The 20,427-nt window shown below is 61.0% G+C and overlaps 1 protein-coding gene across 1 annotated transcript; it reads left to right on the top strand.

Moving 5' to 3' along the window:
* Positions 1 to 5,019: 5,019 nt before the first annotated feature.
* LOC138068022 (adenylate cyclase type 10-like) lies at positions 5,020 to 17,067 on the top strand (the record flags this gene model as incomplete). The annotated part of the gene is made up of 18 exons (XM_068952500.1): positions 5,020 to 5,119; positions 5,905 to 6,009; positions 6,573 to 6,611; positions 6,963 to 7,106; positions 7,405 to 7,607; positions 8,376 to 8,405; positions 8,581 to 8,772; positions 9,014 to 9,135; positions 9,551 to 9,627; positions 9,970 to 10,159; positions 11,203 to 11,255; positions 11,675 to 11,760; positions 12,365 to 12,430; positions 13,014 to 13,100; positions 13,511 to 13,794; positions 14,170 to 14,251; positions 15,170 to 15,248; positions 16,967 to 17,067. Coding segments are annotated over 18 exons (2,040 nt in total), but the record flags the coding sequence as incomplete, so codon positions are not given.
* Positions 17,068 to 20,427: the final 3,360 nt, after the last annotated feature.

Raw genomic sequence — 20,427 nt, 5'->3', positions numbered from 1 at the left:
GGCGTTGCCAGAAAGAGCAGCGCAGGGAGAGCGGGATGATGGGTAGGGGAGCGGGAAGCGTCCGGAGGTGGTGACTGGGATCCCAGCCCGCGCAGAGGCTCCCTGGAGGCTCGCTGTGTTCCTCCGCAGGTACCCAGAATGTGAGGAAGTGCTGCGCAGGCTCGAGAAGCAGGTGGCTGCAGAGCACAGCATCATTGGGCAGGCATGCTTCTTCTCCTGCTGCTTCGACCTGTTGCTTTACGCTGGTAAGTGCTCAGTGAGGAGGGCCCCCGAGAGCCAGGAGGCTTGCAAAGATGCTTTTTCTCCTGCTACAACACGGACGCCAGAGCCTCCAGCCATGCTTTCCCTTCCTGGGCCGAGTCCTGGGCCATTTGGCTCTGGGTGTGTCTTTGTCTGTCTTTCCTGCCTGCCCTGTCTTTGTTTGCATGTTCTACACGGGATCCCAGAGTGATTTCAAAATGCTGGCAATTTCCCTCTTTGCTTCCGGCGTTTTGAGATTCCCCTTTCTGAAACGTCTCCCCAGGCTCGCTCTGCTCTGGCTCCTGGGGAAGCGGGCACAGCAGTGCTGGGATGTGCCTGACCAGGAGGCATCTAACAGCCTACGCTCTGGAGTGGCTGTCGCTTGCTGGTCAATGGCAGCGTGTCTCTGCCAGCGCTCGAAAGCTGCTGAAGAAAAGGGACTAGATAGTTGTGTGGCGCTTGACTAGCCCTGAGGAGCTAGGCTAGAACTCCAGCCCTTGCCTTGTTCCTGTTTGGTTTTGCTTGCTCGCTGAGTGGTTGACCTGCCCAGAAATTCTCCAGCTGTGCTTGAGCTTTGTCCTGCTACGAATGCCCGAGGGAAAACAAGGCAGCGGAGGGCAGCACTGCTTCTCTGCGATGCATTTGTATTACAGGCTGGGAGTACAAGTCATTTGACGAGTGCAGGAGCTTCGTTGAGCAGAACGAAGCAAACCGCATCCTCAGCTCGCACAACAGCATCCTGCTTGGACTGTATTCGTCCCTGGCTCTTTGGTAAGTTACAGAGGTGCTTAGAGTGGCGAGAGGCCCAGGCAGTGGTTCTGGCAGGGGAGGTGGGAGCTCTGGGCCTGTCGTGTCCCCCCGTGCCCTGTCCAACAAGGCGGCCGTCGCTGGGGTGTAGAGTACTTGATCAAGTACTCTACAAAACGTGCGTGTGTGTGTGTGTGTGTGTGTGTGTGTGTTTCTCTCTGGATGGTGTAGGTTTGGAAGGCTTGGGCAGTGGGCCGACTTCCAGAAGCCCTTTGAAAAGGCCAAGAGGCTGCTGAAGAGAGCTGACGCCTCCGTTTTGGCCACCCAAGCATGCAGCCGGCTCCTGGAGTGCTACACGCTGGTGCTGCGGAACGACATTGAGCGCAGCTCGGCGAGGGCCCGGGAGAGCCGCAGCAGGGCTCTAAGGGTGAGGGAAGAGGAGGAGGGGGGTGTGCACGCTGTGAGGGGACTCTAGGGAAAGGTGTGTTGCGAGCAGCAGTGGATTGGCAAGGCCAGGGCGAAGCAGCCGCGCTGGGATGGAGCCAGGCTAGAGGCAGAGTGTAGTAGTGGGTTAGAGAGGAACATGGCAAGAGGCTGCTGCCCCATGGGGCGGCAGCAAGAGGTGGTAGAGAAGGCAGTGAGGTGACGGGGGTCTTCCTGGGCACGTGAGGATTCCCTTGTGGGAATGGGAATGGTCTGCAAGACAGGAGAAGAGACTTGCACAGCCATGAGCTAGCTAGTGAGCCCTGCTGAAATGCCCGCTGCATGTGAGGGCTTATGGCTCGGGAGAGACTTGTGTGGTATCTCAGCCTTGCTAGCTGCGTGCTCCTTGTGCCTTTGCGGCTGCTTTCCCCTTTGGGGAGTAGGTGCAGTCCTCAGTGCCGAGCCATCGCCCAGCTCGATGACTTCTGCTGACGTGCCTCTCCATTGTTCTCTCGGTAGCTTGCGGAAGAGGTTTTTGCTCGGTGCTCTACAAGCCCCGTCTTCTACCCCAGAGCCTACCATCTGAAAGCGTACGTTTTCTGCATGCTGGCTAACAAAGACCAGAGCCTGTTGTGCCTCAGGCAGGGCCTCCAAGCCTGTGAGGCGAATGGCAACCTCCTGGAGAAGACTTGGCTGGAGATGAGCGCTGTAAGTGGATCCCCTTTGCCTCTGAGTTGCTCCCTGGGCAGAGGTTTGGCATGCCCTAGGAGAAGGTGGCGCCCGCGGACTGTTCTCCGGCAGGTCCACGTAGGGAAAGCCCCCAGCGAGCTTCAGGAGCGTGTGCTGAAAGTCCTTGGCGAGCTGGTAGGGGCTGCTAGCCCTCCTCAGCAGGAGGGCAGTGGCAGCTGCGATGCCCTTCCCTCAGGAGGGGCTGGAAGGACACGCGAGGGAGCAGCATGTGCTGCAGCATGCCGCTCCTTCCCAGCATCTCTGCTGGGCTGGCTGAGGAGCGGTGGAGTGGAATCTCTGCCTCTCCCTTGAGCCAGCTCTGGGAGCCAGCCTGAACCTGTGAGGAGGCTTCCTTTGCGTTCCCTCTCCTTGCCCTCCCTGATAGGCTGTTGCAGCACGGCCAATTGGGTCATGGGTGGAAGAAGCTACTGCGAGAGGCCTCGCTTGCCTTCCCGGACGGCGACTGTGGCTCGGGGGACCTCCTGTTCTTCGCGGCTCTCACTTGGGCTTTTGTTTTCCTCAGGAGCGGTGGTTCACTGGCAAGGGCCCCGTGGGAGACTTGTGGCTGGACACAGCGCCACGTTTTCCCCAGCTGAAGCAAGCAAAGCCTCAAGTCGGTAGCTCCAGGTACCTGCTGAAGCTGCCAGCACGGCCGAGCGAGGATGCTCTTCCAGGGGTTAAATAAAGAAACACTGCCATCATCTCAGCGTTCTGTAGGGAGTCACAGACCACAGCAAGAGGACGCTGAAGGCGTGCCATGAGAGTCTCTGGCCTGTGGTTTATTGGGAAAGCTAGGCTGCGGGGAAGCCACCACCCCCGTTGCTAGTGCTCACAAGAGTCGAGGGCTGTCAAGCAGCGCGAGAAATTCTCTCCCCCTGGCCCTAGTGCAGTTGCCTGTGGCGCTGTGTAAGCGCTTGAGCCGGCTGCAGGAGGAGCTTGGCCCTGGTGTAGGGCCAAGTGGTTGCTGAGGTGGGGAGGGTGGGTGGGAGGGTGTTTTTCTGCAAGCGGGACTGGTTGGAAGTGTTCCCTAGTCAGAAAAGTCAACAGCACTAGCAGCCTCATCCTGTTGCCCTCTCTGGTTGATGCTGCTTAGTGGAGAATGGCTGTACGTGTGTGCATATAGATGTAGCCAAGAGGGATGCCCCTGTGGGCGAGGGCGCTGCTTGTGCTGGGGTCGGCCCAGCTCCCAGCTGAGCTTGCCTTGGGGAGCAGCCAGCCCTTGCTGCTCACTGGCAAGAGAGGGCATTGGGCTAGGCGTCGCCACGCTGCTGCGCGCTCTTCCTGAGGAGGCAGAGCAAGCCTGCTCGGTCGGCCTGCATCATCAGTCTCCCGTAGGGGTGACCGCTTTGCCTGCCTCGTGGGAAGGAGGAAGGAGGAAGCGTGTGAGCTGGGCTGGCAAGCAGCGTTCCGAACCTGGGCCTGGCTCGGTGTGTGTGCCTGGCTGTCGCCAGCAGGTTGCAGTTGTGTGTGTTCTGTGCAAGTGACTTGTGCTTGCTTGGGAGACTTTGGTGGGCCCCGAGGCAGCAGGGGGAGCCTTCTGGAGGCAAGAAGAGAGACCATCTTGGTAGCCTCTCTCTGAGGGCTGAGGCAGCAGGAAAGAAGGCAGGCTGGTTTCTGCTGCCAAGTGCTCTGCTGTTTGAGGTCAGCAGCACAAGGGCCCAGGCTCCTCTAAAGCCCCTGGTCCCCCAGGCCTGGGAGGGGCTGGTGCTCCCTCGCCTGGTCATTGCCTGAGGGAGAGGCACAGTCCGAGAGGGACACTGGAGGCTGCCTGGGCAAGCAGCCGCTGAGTGTCACCGTGTGCCAGGCACGCCAACTCGTGCAGCTGCTCCTCTGCGCGACTGGGGAGAAGGGCAGCTTTGGCGTGCGCGGAGCACGGCCTTGGCTGCTAGCCCTCGTCCCCCGTAGAGCCCGGCTCTCCTCAGTGCTGCTGCTTTGGTGGCAGGCAGTTGTGTGGCTCGGGGCAGCGGCTAAGGTGGACGGGGAGCTGCCTTTGCCTACGCGGAGGCAGAGGGCCGTGCGTGAGCCAGGGTGCCCAGCGTGGCTCTGTTTCCCTGGGGCATGCAAGGTTTACAACAGCGTTCTCACTCGGAGCAGGGACCTGGAGCTGCCTCCTGCTGCGGCTTTGGACTTTGTCTTGCCCTCTCTGATACGCCGGTGCGCCGTGGTCCTGGCCCAGCCCTGTCCATCTCCTCCCGGCCTCCCCCAGGAGCCGTGTGGATGGAGGTTGGCTGTGTCCCCCGCTGCCCCCCCACCCCCACCCCCCGCCGGGAAAGCCCCACTTCTTTTTGCAAAGAAATACAAGTCCTCCGAGCAGCCCCGGAAACGCCCAGCTGTGTGCTGCAGTGGCCGTGCTTTTGGGGAAGCCTGGGCTGCTGGCTGTCAGCACGTCTGTTAGGCCCTTTGCGCTTGGGAACGTGGGAAGCAGCTGCTGTTTCGGCCACGGGTGGAGGTCAGTCGCCGTGCGAGCCTCCTTCAGCTCTGTACGGGAGACAAGTGCGTCGCGCTAGCCACATCTGAGCAACCGGCTCGGCGTAAGGAGGGAGCGGGGGGGTAGCTTCCCGGCAGTTGCTGGGTAAGCGGTGCCTTGCCGAGGCTGTCACTGTTAGCCGGATCAGCGTAGGCGACAGTGGACAGGTAAATGATGACACGCAGACGATGTCACTGTGAGCCGACTGTGACCTCCCCCGGCCCCTTGGTGACAGAGGGCCAGCCGCGCCTCCCAAAGGCCAGTGCGCAACGCTGTGCAGTGGTGTCTGGTCGTCCTCCCTGGTGGGCACGGTGGGTCGTCTTGTACTGAGGTACCGCAGGTACCCCAGGGCGCTGACGATGTCTCGTGCCTGGGAGCGAAGGTCAAAGCACTGCTCAGAACTGGGGGAAGTAGCTGCTTACGTCCCCGACCTGCTTTTGTCTGAGGACTTGAAGCAGGAGAACCGTTGCGTTCAGAACTTCCACGGAGTGCTGCTCTTTGCGGATGTGTCAGGTGGGTCAAAGCGTTATGAGGGGCGGGCACAGAGGAGGAGTCACCGACCCGAGCCGTTGGGACTTAGCGGGCCTTTTGGAGCCCTGGTCGTCCCGCCTGTGGTAGAGAAGGGGTCAAAGGAGATGTCGTTTGCCGCTGAGGTCTTCCGCTTTGGGGAAGTAGCGCTCGGACGTAGCTGAGGTCACAGCCCGGGGGTGGTCTTTGCTGGCAGCAGCCCTGCGGCCTGCTTGTGGTCAGCCGTCTGCTCAGAGCAGTGTGCGTAGGGAGCCCTGAGGCTGCCGGAGCAGCAGCTTGGGCCCGCGCTGTTGCCTGCAGTGCTCTCTCTGGAGCTTTGGGGAGGTGTGAGGTGGGCCAGGCTCTGGCTCATGGAGGCCTGGGAGAGGAGGCCTGGCTGCCTTGCCTCCCCCTTGTTAGTCTTTGTCAGGGCCAACTTGGAGGAGCAGCTGCTGCGCAGAGGAGCTGGCTGGCCAGGTGCTGCGTTAGTTGGCAAAGGCCTCCTGGGCTTTCTAGCTAAGGGTGTTGCCTGGCTGTAGGCAAGAGGGGAGGCAGCCAGGGGACGTGCTGGAGGGTGGCAGCCAAGTGCAGGAGCGGGTAGGTGTGAGCATGGGGAAGGCGCCCGTCAGCGAGCGCTCAGAATGAGAGGGCTGTGCCCGCTGTCAGGGGCACGCCTGGGTTCTCCCGGAGCGTGGTTCTCTTGGCTGGCTGAAAGCGACGTGGAAAGTGCCAGGTCCTTCGGCCCTGTAGACGCGTCCTGATTTCTTTGTGCCTGTGTGTCCCTGTTGCAGGTTTCACTGCTCTGACAGAGAAATTCAGCCAGAGCATCAGCAAAGAGCGGGGTGCGGATGAGGTAGCGCAAACCCTCAATCGCTACATGGGTGACATTTTGGAGGGTAAGTGCCGTTCTGCAGGACTGTGTGGGATTGGGCCACGACGAGAGAGAGGTGCTGGGCAGCCTGCTGGGCAGCCTGCTGCTGCTGCCGCCTCCTCCTTGCGCGGGCTGGGGGTTCCTATGGGGCTGAGAGCCGCCAAGAGCAGCTGGGCTCTTCTGGCAGGTGCTTTCTGCTCCCCACAAAGACTAAGGAGGTGCCCGCTTTCTCAGCACCCACCCTTGGGCTTGTGGAGTGACCGCTGTTCAGTGATGGAGGAAGATTTTGCTGGTGTTGGGGCGCAGGGGGGAGCGGGGGCATCTAGCCAGTGTTAGTGCCCAAATGAGCTGGGGATGGGGGCGCTGACCAAAGTGTGCGTTCCCTTCCCTGGGGCCTTGTCACAGGGCACAGTAGCGTAGGTGCCAGGGCTGTGGTCCCTGTGAGCAGTGTAGCTGCTACGGTTGCTAAGTTGTGCCCCCAAAGCACCGCTGCTCTTGTGCTGCTCTCTGAGCAGAGCGGCTTGTCCTGCGGCCTTCCTGAAGAAGGCCTAGCTGCAACTCTTGTTGTGCTTTTTTTTTGCTCCGCAGAGCTGCTGGCTTTTGGTGGAGACATCTTGAAGTTTGCAGGTCCGTGTGCGTAAAAGAGACGTGGCCTCGTCTGCTGCAGCTGCAGACGAGCGCTAGGGGAGAGGGGAGAGAGAGCCGCGAGCTGGCAGAGCCCCGAGGGGTGGCTCTGCTGGCACGCAGGTGCCCAGGGGGAGCTGCCGTCCCGGGCCCTGGCGGCGTGGCTGCAGTTGTAGCTGGCGGGGCAGAGGGGGAGGTGTGCCTGTGGCCAGGGTGCCGTAGTTGAGGAGGAGGCCTTCACCCAAACGCGTTTTCCCTGGCACGCCTGCTGGCTTCCGCTGTCCCGGCAGGTGGGTGCAGGTCAGGGAGCGTCAGGTGTCACGAGAGCCGTCCCTGTCCCCTTGCTTTCCCCAGGGGATGCTGTGCTGGTGCTGTGGAGAGCAAAGCACGCGCAGCTGAGGGACACCATCAGCCTGGTGCTGCAGTGTAGCCAGCAAATCCAGGAGAAGTACAGGATCCGTGAGACGGACGTGGGTCTGAAGCTCCGACTGAAGATAGGTACGGGGAGTGCTGCGTTAGGCTGCTGCGCGTTCTCGGGCAGGCGTTCACGAGCTGCCTGCATGCAAAGTGAGCCGGTGGCTGGCCAAGGTGCCGGTGTGGGGCCCCCTGATTAGGACCCCCTCCCCGGCCACGATCAATCCTGAATCCATCAAGTGGGACGCCTGCGCTCGAAGCAGTTGAGCGGAAGAGCCTGGCTCCGGGGCTGAGCTTCAAAGCTGGCCTGGGAGGAGCTGAGCTGTGGCGGGCTGTGGAGCTAAAAATGCTCTCTGCATCAGTTGTGCTTGTCTCTCCCCAGGGATCTCTGCAGGGCATATGTCCCTCCTGACTGTTGGAGACAAAAAGCAGCAGCACTTCCTGATCCTTGGCCAGGCCGTGGGGGAAGTGTGGCAGGCCCAAAACCTTGCCAATGCAAGTGACGTGATCCTGTCAGCCAGCTGCTGGGAGCTCTGTAACCAGAACAAGATCAAGACCAAGAGACTCAAAGGCCAAAGCGCTGTGAAGGTGGGTGGGACGGCCTCTGGAGCAATTCTGAGGGCCTGGGCGTGGACGTGGCTGTGAGGGAGGAAGGTGCGAGAAGGGCGAGGAGACGCGCGTGCAGGGAGTTCTAGGTGTCGACGTAGGTGGGGAGCCGTAGCTGTTGGGGAGCAGTTTTGTCTCAGGGTTGTCTCTGGATTGCGCTGGGTGGCTTTGAAGAGGGGGTCAGGAGGCGCTGCAAGAGTCTGCCTCAACGGGTACTGTCCTCTGTGGGTCCTGGAGCTGTCCTTGAACGCGTTTTTGCACTGTGTGCCTTTAGGTTACAGGCATGGAACGGATGTCTCTGTCGGAACGCGAAGACATCTTCTCCAAGTTTACCCGAGCCCAGCTGAACTACAGTTCTCCTGAGGCGTCAGGTGAGGCCCATCTGTGGCTGCCCAGAAAGGTGGGGGCGGGCTTGTTCAGGGGCCAGCGAGGAACGCCCTCTGCCCTCTCCCCCTTGCAGTTAGCATTTGTGCCTTTGGCCCTGGGGCGCTTCAGCGGAGGCACTCGCTGCTTGCCCCTGCTTCCCGGGGCCTGCTCTGGCTGAGCACCTGCAGGAGGAAGAAATGTGCAACTGGAGGAGCCTTTCTCTCCCTGAGTTCCAGTGCCAGCCCCTGCTTTCCAACTGCTTTTCCCTAGGCAGGCTCGTAGTGCCGGCCTGCCAGTGACCGCCTGGATTTTCCTTCCCTAGGCATCCTGAGGCCTGCTGTTACCCTGGCCCCTCGGCATGCTCTGGGCAAGTTGCTGCGGAAGTACGTGCCCGCATCTGTTCTGAGGAAGGTATGGCCACAGCTGCCGGGAGCTGTGTTTTTTTTTTGCCCCGAGGGGAGGATGTCTTCCTCCCGCTGAGCGCGCGTGCTGCTGCCCACGTGTGGGCTCTTGCTTGGTGTTTGCTGGGGGCAGTCAGCTCTTGGGGAGAGCTGGCTGCTGAAGGTGTGCTGCTCTCGTCTTCCAGATTGATGACAGGCAGCCCCCGGACTACTTGTGCGAGCTACGGCCGGTCACCTGCCTCTTTGTCAAGCTGCAGTTTGCTGCCGATGTCAACTTAACGCAGATCTGCAAGGCTATCCAGGACAGCAGCGTGATGATGTTGGAGATCCTCCGTCCTCACAAGGGCGAGATCAACAAAATCTCCATGTTTGATAAAGTGAGTGTGGGGGAGGAGCCCACCGCGCAAAAGTGTGGGCAGCAAACGAGAGGGCAGTGGCTCTCTCGGTCTACTGAGCAGTGGGGAAAGGAGAAGCAGCTCTGCCTCGGCGCTGGGATCAGCACCCTCTGGCTGGGGGTTGCCCTGAAGCTCTGCTGCTCTGGGCAGAGGCTCGACTCGCACGGCACGAGCCGTTTGCCGTAGGCGTTGTCGCAAGCTGTGCTGCCCCTGTCCTTGGCAGGGCTGCACGTTCCTGTGCGTGTTTGGGCTCCCTGGAGAGAAGCTGCCCGACGAAAGCGTTCACGCCTTGGAAAGCGCTGTTCAAATCTCCAAGGCGTGCTCCTCGAGGCCTAGGAAAATCGAGTGAGTGGGGAGGCGCGTTGCCCGGGACTGCGCGGGGGAAGGAGGCAGGGATGGTTTCTCAGCGAGACGTGCCCTCTAGCTTGGCCTCCTCTGTCCCTGGGAGGAAGGAGACAGTGCCCTGAGAGGTGCCCCTCTTGCCCGCGCCGAGGAGGCGTGCTGTGGCCGGCTGGAGTCAGGGACGTTCCGCCCGTCCCAGCTGTGAGGCCTCAGGGGAAGGGTTGAAAACTGCCTGGCTGCTCTCGGGAGCCCCTTTCACCTGGGGGCGTTACGCTGCGGAGCTCTGCAGGTCCCCGAGGTCTGCCCTGCCAGGGCGGGAGGTGGTGCGAGGGGAGCTGGGTGAAGGGGTGAAGGTAGGCGGGCAGGCAGGCCTGTGCGCGGGCGCTGCTGAGCGCCTGTCGCTCTCCGTGTGTGTCAGGGCCGTGTCTGTCGGGGTTACCAGCGGGACGGTGTTCTGCGGAGTCGTAGGCCATCGCGTGAGGCACGAATACACAGGTACGAGGGGTTTGGCTGAGGAGCGGGCGGCTGGGCTGGCTCTGTTCAGCCGGAGCAGCGTGTCAAAGGAAGAGGCAGAGCGGCAGGCAACACCCTGTTGCCCGTACGTGCTGGGCTGGGACGAGGCCTTGGCCTGTGTCCTGTGTCGTGTGGGGAATGAGGGAGGCAGGGCGGGCGTCGCTGCGGTGCAGGGGACCAGGCTCAGAGCCTTGTTGTTCCTGTTGGTTGTGCTGCCTACGGTTTGGGGCTTGCCTGTGCTGGAGGCGATGCAGCCGTTGGCGGTGAAGGGTGGAGCGGGTTGGTTTCATAGGTAGGTGAATGCGTGCTCTCTCTGTGTGGCAGTCATTGGCCAGAAGGTGAATCTGGCAGCCCGGCTGATGGAGCACTACCCTGGGCTGGTGTCCTGTGACGCAGCGACGTACGCAGCCTCTAGGCTGCCCCGATGGTGCTTCGAGGAGCTGCCGGAGGCAAAGATGAAGGGGGTGGTCGATCCTGGCCCCGTGTATCAATACCTGGGGGTGTCGGCGAAGTGGTGAGTGTCCTGTTTGAGCGGGCTGGTTGGGGGCAGGGTGGCACACAGGCTCCAGTCCTGGTCCGCCAAGAGGAGTTGTGCAGAGCTGGCCCCCGCCCACACCCCCCATCGCGGGGGCTGAGAAGATGGAAAGGCAGAGCACGGGTATGCTTTTGGCCTGCCTACGCTGGTGCCTCCTGCTGTAAGGAGACGGGGAGTGATGCCGGAGGGGTGGAGAAGGCTTTTAGGTGTCCGTAGGCACAGAGGGGCCTTGCAGCCCCTGTCCAAAGGGCTTCCAGCTGTGCTTTCTGCCCTGTGCTTGCTCCATTGCGCGCAAGACTAACGCAGTGGCAATTCTGCCCCAGGGAGGTGTTCTCCCAGCTGCTTCTGAGCATGAAGCTCCCGGAAAGCTTTTGGTCAGGCCAGGACTCAGTTCCTGAGTGCCTCCTGGTGAAAGTTCAGGTGTTCCCCTGGGCCAGGGTTTGGCATCCTCTTTGGAGGCCGTTTGGAAGGTTGACGTTGCCGTCCCCTTGCAACTTCAGAAGAACTCGAGCCCAAGGTGCCTGGTGCTTGGCACCTTGGCCCAAGAAGTGACCCTTGTCGTCCTGTTGCACGTCGTGGCTTGAAGTGTTTTTTCTTGCCCGTCTTTGCCTTGACAGCCGCTGTTGCAGGGCCCCGCTTCTCGAAAGCGCTGCCTGTGAGCAAAGGCCGGGGGACCAGAGACTTGTTTGGCTTGTCCTGCGGGGTGCAGCAGTGTGCTAGCCAGTGGCACTGCCTGGCTTCTTGCTCGTGTCTCTGCTTCCTTGGGCTTTGGCCCGTGGTGCTCGAGTCTTGATGCTGTCTGGTGTCCCACTGTGGCCGTTGGGCTTCTTCCTGGCTGCAGCTTTGCTAGTGCTCGTTTGGTGTTTGCGCTCTCTGCTGGGCCAGTGGGAGCGTGGGCAGGATTCGCTCCGGCTGGAAAGAAGAGCGGGTCCCCGGGAGCGCACCCTCAGCTCCACGCGTGGCTCTACGTCCTCCAGCTTCTGCCTACTTCATTGGCTTTTGTTTTTCTCTTCCCCCGCTAGCAGGTTTGGCATGGATGTTACGAAGGAGAGGCCCAGCTATTCCGCGTTGCTCGGTAGGTGGAGAACGCCTTGGCCTGCCGAAGGCCAATTTGTTGCCGTCGGTACCTGTTCCGCTCTGGGAACGCAGAAGCTTTTGCGAGGGATGGTGTTGCCTGGCGTGGCCCTAAGGGTTTGGTGCATACCTTGGCTCCTAGCTGGTTGCTGTCTTTGGGGTTGGGCTACAGCTAGAGGTGGGGAGCAGGGTGAGGCGTGCGCTGGATGCTGCCTGCCGTGCTGCATAGCTAGTGTGGCGGGACCTTTCCAGTGTGCAGTTGCTCACAGCCTCAGGGCTAAAGCGATGGCCGTATTTGGGATTGGGGAGGAGATTTCCTTGGGTCTGACTGACCCGCTGCGGCGGCAAGAGAGAAGGGTGCCGACGGCTGTTTGCTTTTCGGCTCGCTGCAACAGCTCGCTTTCTTGTTTGCCTTCCCAGGTCGGGAGGAGGAGATTGCCCTCTTTGAAAGTCACTTGAAAGCCTATGTGGATAAGAAAGCAAGCCACATCGTGGCGTTGGAGGGCGTAACGGGCTCTGGAAAGAGCCATTTACTTACGGAGCTTGCCTCTTTAGGCCAGGCTGCTGGGCTCAGGTGAGTGTTGCTGACCGGGACCTGTGGAAGGCTTTTGCTGCCCAGCCGCTGATGTCCGTGGGCTGCTGGAGCCCCTCTGCCCTCTGCCCGGGTGCGTGGCCCTTGGACTGCAGCATCCCTGCAAGGCCTGCAGGAGCTGCTGCTGAGGAGCAGCTGTGTGCCCTCCTGCTCCCTCTTGAGGGAGCTAGAGGTGGCTGCTGGAGCCACTGCTGTTGAGCTTCCTTCTTTGGGCCAGGCCCCAAGCAAAGTAGAGCCCGAGCTCAGTCAGGGCTTTGGCCGTAGCCGCGGACCCAAGAGAAGAAAGCCAAGTGGCCCTAGATTCCGCCTCTGCCCTAGAGCTTAGTGTGAGAAGCCTGCGGCTGCTTGGGTCCCTCTCTGAATCTCAGTGCCTTTTGCTTCTGCATGGCAGGGTAGTGGCTGTGGAAGCGCTGGAGCTCAACCTGAAGCAGGTCTACTCTGCCATGCGCATGGTGCTGGCTGTGGCCATGGGCCTGCAGGCCTGTAAATCGTGCAGTGCCAGAGAGCTCGCCCTGCAGGAAAAGCTCCAAGGGCTGGTGGAAGAGAGCAGCTACTGCCTCCTCAATGCGCCTTTCGTCGTTAAGGTGAGAGCGAGAGGCCTGTGTGGCCGTGGCGAAGGCCTGCTTGTGAGGCGTCCTGTGGCTGTTGTGGTTGGGACACTGTGCTGGGGAGTGGGCTTAGCTCCCTGGTGGGAGCAGCAGGAGGGTAGCACAGGCTGGGCTTCTGTTTGTGGGTCCAAAGAGGGGGGCGAGGGGGCCCCTTGTTAGGGGTGAGTGCAGGTGCCAGGCTGCTGCAGGCAGTTGCCGGTGTCTTGCTCAGCAGCCTGGAAAGGGCATTGCAGAGAGGCTTTGAGAGGGGGCTGATGAGCTGGTGCTGAGTTCCCTGGTGCGTGAGCAGCGTGCTCCCTCGCGCGATTGCCACGGCGAGGGAAGAAGCTCTTCTCCCCCCTCATGCCTCCCTGCAAGAGCTCTGCCAGAGACCCTCAGCAGAGGGCCTCCGTTGTAGGCTCCCGGTGACGTGCGCGCTGCGTCTCCTCTCCACTGTGTGGGGGAGAGGTAAGATGCTGAGGGCAGCAGAGGCGTTTTGCTCGCTTGGACTTGCGTGGTGGGCAGGTGTGCTGAACCGCCCTGAGAGGCTGTTTCTCTGTGACTCTGCTTTTCTGGCCAGTTTCCCCTGTCGGAGAAGGTGTCCAAGATGAGCAGCGCTCAAAGGACAACGGAACTGGAGTTGGTTTTTAAGAAAGTGCTACAGAAGGTGAGCCGTTCTCCCCATGCTGGGTCCGAGAAGGAAAGCAAGGCCGCAGGCTGAGGGCTCTGCGGGAGAGTGGTGGGAGCTGGTGGGAGGACAGTGTAGCGGAGTCCTTGCCCTGCAGAGGCTAAACTGCCCGTGCCATGCCCCCTGATAACTTTCCTCCTGTTGGAGGAAGCTGGAGGGCATGTGCTCCGGAGGAGGAGGAACGGTGTCTTTCCATGCCACCGTGCCCGAGAGACCTTAAGAGTCTCGGAGCACGGAAGAGCGGGTGAGATTCTGAACAAAGAGGTAGCTGGGGAGAGGAGAGCGACTTCTGCGCGTCCTCTGTGTGGGGAGAGGCCGGCCAAAGTTTGTCCTGTGGAAGATGCTTGAGAATCCCTCAGAATCCACCCAGACCAACGTGCTGGTTTCAGATCGTTGAAGACGAGCTTGTCCTGTTTGTCATCGACAACGCGCACTACATCGACTCTGCCTCCTGGGCTGTTATGTCGCATGTGCTGAGAGATGTCCCGCTCTTTGTGGTCCTGGGCTTTGCTCCTGCTCGCTACGGAAGACAGAGGCTCTGCGAAGCTGCAGCAGACATCATGAAGTTGCAGCAAACGACCCACGTTCATCTGGGAGAGCTGAAAGCTTCAGCTGTTGTGCAGAAAGCCTGCCGGGAGCTGGGAGTTGTCAGCGTGCCCAGGGAGCTAGAGACGTAAGTCCCAGGCGGGGCCTCGGAGCTCTTCCCGAGGGCTTGACCCTCTGCAGAGGGCAGGAGGGAACGAAGATGGTGGGGCCCCATGGTGGGGGCGATTTGCTGGGGCCGAGGCTCTCACTGGTGCCGGGGAGCATCTAGGCTGTTGGGGCCAGGAGAGACGAGGCTTGCAGCTCTGTGCCTTGGGCACTGTGCGCGACTCTTTTCCTGCGCGTTCCAGCAACCGCTGTATCTTCCGGGCAGCTCAGATGCCAAAGGCAGTGGGAGTGCTGGCCTGTTCAAAAGGGAGGTGTAGCTGTGGCAAAGATGCTGGTGTGAAGCGTGTCCCACCTTGCTTTGCCTGTGTCAGGCCCTGCTGGATCTGCTCCTTTCCAGGTTCCTGATGCAGAGAAGCTACGGGATCCCATATTACTGCGAGGAACTGCTGAGCGACCTTAAGCGCCACGACATGCTCTTGTTCCAGCTGCTGCGGGAGGGCGAGAAAATGGAGGACAAGTGGGAGGGCCTCTTCAGTAAGCACCGTTGTGGCTGACGGCCTGGTTGCTGTGGCGCATCTTCCAGAGCACGTTGTTGCCCTGGGCTTCCCCTGTGAAGCTGGCCCAGGCTGGTGTTGCAGCAGTAGAGGCCTTGGCCTGGCTCAGGCGTGGGCTCCTGCATGCCTTGCTGCTGGGCTAGCCTAAGCACAGGCTGGGGAGTTTGGGTGGCTTTGTGGTACTGCTGTAAGACCTGCCCGGGGGGGATGAATGCTAAAGGGTGGAAGATGGAGGGCAAGCAGGAGGTGACGGCCTGAATCGTCTCCCTTTGAAAATCGCTTCACGCTGCTCTCTTGCTCCGCTCAGCTTCTGTAAGGGAGGCTTCCCCTGCCGCAGCCTCCTGGAGCTCCAGCGCGGGGAAGGAGCGCAGGGTGTGCACCACCAGACCTGACGTGAACCTGCAGAGCATCGTGCTTCCCTCCACCTTGAAAGGTGAGGGGCCGAGCCCCGCCGCGGCGGCTGGCGGCTGCACGGAGGTTCTTTCCCGGGGCATGGGCTAGAGAGAGGCTGGGTGTCTGTGTGCCCTGGGTTGCGACTGCCCAAGGGGTTTGGTCCCTAGGAAAGAAGGCTACAAATGTAGCGTCTGGTGTGGTGAAGCTAAGGCAGCCTCGGCAGCCTCAGGCTTGGGAGAGGGCAAGAGAGAGAGCTGTGGCTTGTTTTTGACAGGGATTGCGCTGGCTGAGGTGGACAGCATGAAGCCCTCGGAGCGGATGGTCTTGAAGTGCGCAGCCGTCATCGGGCCGACGTTTACCACCGAGCTGCTGTTTCGCCTCCTTCCCAGGTGGACCAGGACCAAGATGAACAAGGCGTTGAATGTCCTGGTGAGAGGCAACATCTTGAAGTGGCTGAACGCTGGGAAGGTGCCAGAAGGCAGCAGTGTTGCCACCGAGGGGTCCGCCACCTCTCTGGAGGAAGAGAGCGGTAAGTGGTGATAATGCGCCCCCGGGATAATGCGTGGTAGGCTCCTGCTGCTCCGGGCTGTGTGCCTGGCGGGGCTCGCCAGGGCACGCTGCACTGCCCCCTCCGGTGGTGTGTAATGGGCCAAACGGCCGGCCTTGCTTCTGCTGCCAGCAGCCTCGGCAGCTGCTTGCGGGGGTGCAGCTGAAGGCTGTGCGTTGGGAGGGAGAGCAGGGCGGTAGCCTGTTGCGCAGGCGGTGCTGGTGTCGGCAAGGCAAGCGGGTCCCTTTCAGCCTAGCGCTGCGCGGCTCCGAGTGCAGGAGCGCTGGTTTCCTGCCAAGGATCCACGCCAAGGCCTGTCTTTCGTGCCCCGGCTGTGGCCCCAGCTGTGGCTGATGTGAAGCCCCGTTGCCTTTCAGGGGCCCAGAAGCGGTGCTTGGGCGAGACCGAGAAGACGTTCCCAGGGAGCACAGGCTGCAGAGGGAAAGGGAGCCGGCAGGGAGGAGCAGGACGTGGGCAGGGAGGGGTAAGTGGAGGGGAGGTGTGAGAAGGAGGAAGCTCAGGGGTTGCCGCCAGGTGCCAGGCTGCCGTAGAACAAGCCTTTTCCTCGCGGTGCCCAGCTTTGCTTCGCCCTCCCTGGGCTGTAGTGCCAACCCGTTCCTGCTAGCAGCGATCTTTCCCCGGTGGTGCTTCTTGGCTCTGCCGCTTCCATGCCTGCAGCCCGGCCTGCATCAGCTGCCGCCCTGCTGGGAGCAGGTGCAGCTGCCTCCTCTGTCGCCCTGCTTCCCCTGGCCCTGCCTGACCTGGCCCTGTGTAGCTAGTGGCTGTGGCCCAGCGGTTTCTCTTGTGTGGCAGGAGGGAGAGGCTGCCCTGGCTGTTCCGGCAGAGCCACTGCCTTTCCTTGCTGCGGCAGCTCTTCAGCCTGGAGGGCACTTGCAGCGGCCGGAGGCTCTCGCGCCTGGCAGCGCTCATGAAGGTCAACACGGCCGAGGAGTCGGAGGATGCGAGTCACGTGAGTGCCTCCTCTCTGCGGCAGCAGACGCGTTTCTGACATAGCTCCTTTCCCCTGGCCCGCCTAGAGTACCAGCAGGGTCTGCCCGGGGCGGCAAGAAGAGGCCAAACGCGACGGAGTGGTAGCCGTCCCTGAACTTTGCTTTACCAACTTCCAGCAGACGTGCGTTGCTCTTCTTCTTGGTAGTTGCTCTCATGGCGTTTGTTTCACCGTTGTAAGCGTTGGGCTGGTTGTGGCTTGAAGGCAGCACCCCGCTGGGGCCCTCGTCTCGCCGCGGCCGCACTTAGCAGCGGCAGTCCTCAGAACCGTTTGTCGTAGGGGTGAGAGCCCTGAGAGCAGAAGAGAAGAGAGAAGCTGGCCGTTGGGTTTCTGCCCTGAGCCGTCTAGGCCAGAGAATCACCCTGGCGACATTCAGTCTTGTACAGTCTCCTGTGTGGACCGTTTTAGATCCTGTTGTCCTACGTGGAATATGCGCGGTGCTGCCAGGACCTGGGCTGCCAGGAAGAGTGGCTGCAGTACGGGCGGGCGGCCATCCAGCTTAGCTGTGACGACGAGCTCTTTGGAGGAGGGGTATTAAAGGCCGCCAAATTTGCCCAGGCCCTGAGCCATCTGAACCTCAGCCTGGGGAATCTGCCCCTCTCTGTCGACGTAGGTACGTACTGCCCCCGCTGCCTGCGAGAAGGCATCTCCGCCAAGGGAGCCTGTGCGAGCCTGCTTGCTTTCTTGGCAGGCTATCGCGCCAGGAGCCTGTGCACGGAGCTGGAGAAGCCCGACCTGGACTGCGAGGTTCTCACCACGCTCTTTGCGGCGCTCTTTCTGCAGATGAGGTAATGCTGCTGCGGGACAGACTGCTGGTTGCGCAGGGTCAGGGGGCCACCTGAGATCCTTCTTGTGTCATTCTCTGCGCGCAGCCAAGAGGGCTGCTTGGTTTCTTATTGGCTACTCGCTGGCTGTATGGACGCTGGTAAATTAAACAATGCCAAGGACCGTGGCTGGCTGTTTGGGAGCGTGAGTGTGTGCTGTGAAATTGCTGGAACAGTTGCTGGCTCGGTTCTGGCCCTTGCCAGGTAGCGCTTGCCGCAGGCAATTCCCAGGCCTGGTTCAGGAGCGAGCCTAGCGCAGGGAGGCGCTCGTTGTGTTTGGGGCGCTAGCCGTGTTTGGTTGGGTGGACGCGGGCCTTTCCATGCCACGCGGCACCGGTGCCCGAGACGGCAGTCGTCCAGGGGGAGGTCTGGAGAGGAGCAGTTTCTGAAGCAAACGCGTCGTCTGGGCGAGTGCGGAGGGCAGTGGGGAGCTGTGCGTGCTCTTTGGCCTGCTTTTCCTGACAAAGACTTGGATGGAAAGGGGAGTAGCTCTGCTGCTGGGCCAATGGGAAAGCACTGGCTGCATGGGAAGGATGCCTGAGTTTTGCTCCGGGGCTTGCCGTTTGGGCCGGGGTCCCTGAGGCCTTTCTCCGGAGACTTGTTGCCAAAAGAGGAACAACTGTCTGATGGAGAAACTCTGATGGCGTTGCCAGAAAGAGCAGCGCAGGGAGAGCGGGATGATGGGTAGGGGAGCGGGAAGCGTCCGGAGGTGGTGACTGGGATCCCAGCCCGCGCAGAGGCTCCCTGGAGGCTCGCTGTGTTCCTCCGCAGGTACCCAGAATGTGAGGAAGTGCTGCGCAGGCTCGAGAAGCAGGTGGCTGCAGAGCACAGCATCATTGGGCAGGCATGCTTCTTCTCCTGCTGCTTCGACCTGTTGCTTTACGCTGGTAAGTGCTCAGTGAGGAGGGCCCCCGAGAGCCAGGAGGCTTGCAAAGATGCTTTTTCTCCTGCTACAACACGGACGCCAGAGCCTCCAGCCATGCTTTCCCTTCCTGGGCCGAGTCCTGGGCCATTTGGCTCTGGGTGTGTCTTTGTCTGTCTTTCCTGCCTGCCCTGTCTTTGTTTGCATGTTCTACACGGGATCCCAGAGTGATTTCAAAATGCTGGCAATTTCCCTCTTTGCTTCCGGCGTTTTGAGATTCCCCTTTCTGAAACGTCTCCCCAGGCTCGCTCTGCTCTGGCTCCTGGGGAAGCGGGCACAGCAGTGCTGGGATGTGCCTGACCAGGAGGCATCTAACAGCCTACGCTCTGGAGTGGCTGTCGCTTGCTGGTCAATGGCAGCGTGTCTCTGCCAGCGCTCGAAAGCTGCTGAAGAAAAGGGACTAGATAGTTGTGTGGCGCTTGACTAGCCCTGAGGAGCTAGGCTAGAACTCCAGCCCTTGCCTTGTTCCTGTTTGGTTTTGCTTGCTCGCTGAGTGGTTGACCTGCCCAGAAATTCTCCAGCTGTGCTTGAGCTTTGTCCTGCTACGAATGCCCGAGGGAAAACAAGGCAGCGGAGGGCGGCACTGCTTCTCTGCGATGCATTTGTATTACAGGCTGGGAGTACAAGTCATTTGACGAGTGCAGGAGCTTCGTTGAGCAGAACGAAGCAAACCGCATCCTCAGCTCGCACAACAGCATCCTGCTTGGACTGTATTCGTCCCTGGCTCTTTGGTAAGTTGCAGAGGTGCTTAGAGTGGCGAGAGGCCCAGGCAGTGCTTCTGGCAGGGGAGGTGGGAGCTCTGGGCCTGTCGTGTCCCCCCCGTGCCCTGTCCAACAAGGCGGCCGTCGCTGGGGTGTAGAGTACTTGATCAAGTACTCTACAAAACGTGCGTGTGTGTGTGTGTGTGTGTGTGTTTCTCTCTGGATGGTGTAGGTTTGGAAGGCTTGGGCAGTGGGCCGACTTCCAGAAGCCCTTTGAAAAGGCCAAGAGGCTGCTGAAGAGAGCTGACGCCTCCGTTTTGGCCACCCAAGCATGCAGCCGGCTCCTGGAGTGCTACACGCTGGTGCTGCGGAACGACATTGAGCGCAGCTCGGCGAGGGCCCGGGAGAGCCGCAGCAGGGCTCTAAGGGTGAGGGAAGAGGAGGAGGGGGGTGTGCACGCTGTGAGGGGACTCTAGGGAAAGGTGTGTTGCGAGCAGCAGTGGATTGGCAAGGCCAGGGCGAAGCAGCCGCGCTGGGATGGAGCCAGGCTAGAGGCAGAGTGTAGTAGTGGGTTAGAGAGGAACATGGCAAGAGGCTGCTGCCCCATGGGGCGGCAGCAAGAGGTGGTAGAGAAGGCAGTGAGGTGACGGGGGTCTTCCTGGGCACGTGAGGATTCCCTTGTGGGAATGGGAATGGTCTGCAAGACAGGAGAAGAGACTTGCACAGCCATGAGCTAGCTAGTGAGCCCTGCTGAAATGCCCGCTGCATGTGAGGGCTTATGGCTCGGGAGAGACTTGTGTGGTATCTCAGCCTTGCTAGCTGCGTGCTCCTTGTGCCTTTGCGGCTGCTTTCCCCTTTGGGGAGTAGGTGCGGTCCTCAGTGCCGAGCCATCGCCCAGCTCGATGACTTCTGCTGACGTGCCTCTCCATTGTTCTCTCGGTAGCTTGCGGAAGAGGTTTTTGCTCGGTGCTCTACAAGCCCCGTCTTCTACCCCAGAGCCTACCATCTGAAAGCGTACGTTTTCTGCATGCTGGCTAACAAAGACCAGAGCCTGTTGTGCCTCAGGCAGGGCCTCCAAGCCTGTGAGGCGAATGGCAACCTCCTGGAGAAGACTTGGCTGGAGATGAGCGCTGTAAGTGGATCCCCTTTGCCTCTGAGTTGCTCCCTGGGCAGAGGTTTGGCATGCCCTAGGAGAAGGTGGCGCCCGCGGACTGTCCTCCGGCAGGTCCACGTAGGGAAAGCCCCCAGCGAGCTTCAGGAGCGTGTGCTGAAAGTCCTTGGCGAGCTGGTAGGGGCTGCTAGCCCTCCTCAGCAGGAGGGCAGTGGCAGCTGCGATGCCCTTCCCTCAGGAGGGGCTGGAAGGACACGCGAGGGAGCAGCATGTGCTGCAGCATGCCGCTCCTTCCCAGCATCTCTGCTGGGCTGGCTGAGGAGCGGTGGAGTGGAATCTCTGCCTCTCCCTTGAGCCAGCTCTGGGAGCCAGCCTGAACCTGTGAGGAGGCTTCCTTTGCGTTCCCTCTCCTTGCCCTCCCTGATAGGCTGTTGCAGCACGGCCAATTGGGTCATGGGTGGAAGAAGCTACTGCGAGAGGCCTCGCTTGCCTTCCCGGACGGCGACTGTGGCTCGGGGGACCTCCTGTTCTTCGCGGCTCTCACTTGGGCTTTTGTTTTCCTCAGGAGCGGTGGTTCACTGGCAAGGGCCCCGT

Source organism: Struthio camelus, chromosome 8, assembly GCF_040807025.1.
Source record: "Struthio camelus isolate bStrCam1 chromosome 8, bStrCam1.hap1, whole genome shotgun sequence".
In the NCBI taxonomy this organism is placed as follows: domain Eukaryota; kingdom Metazoa; phylum Chordata; class Aves; order Struthioniformes; family Struthionidae; genus Struthio; species Struthio camelus.
This window is presented reverse-complemented; position numbering and strand designations above follow the sequence as displayed.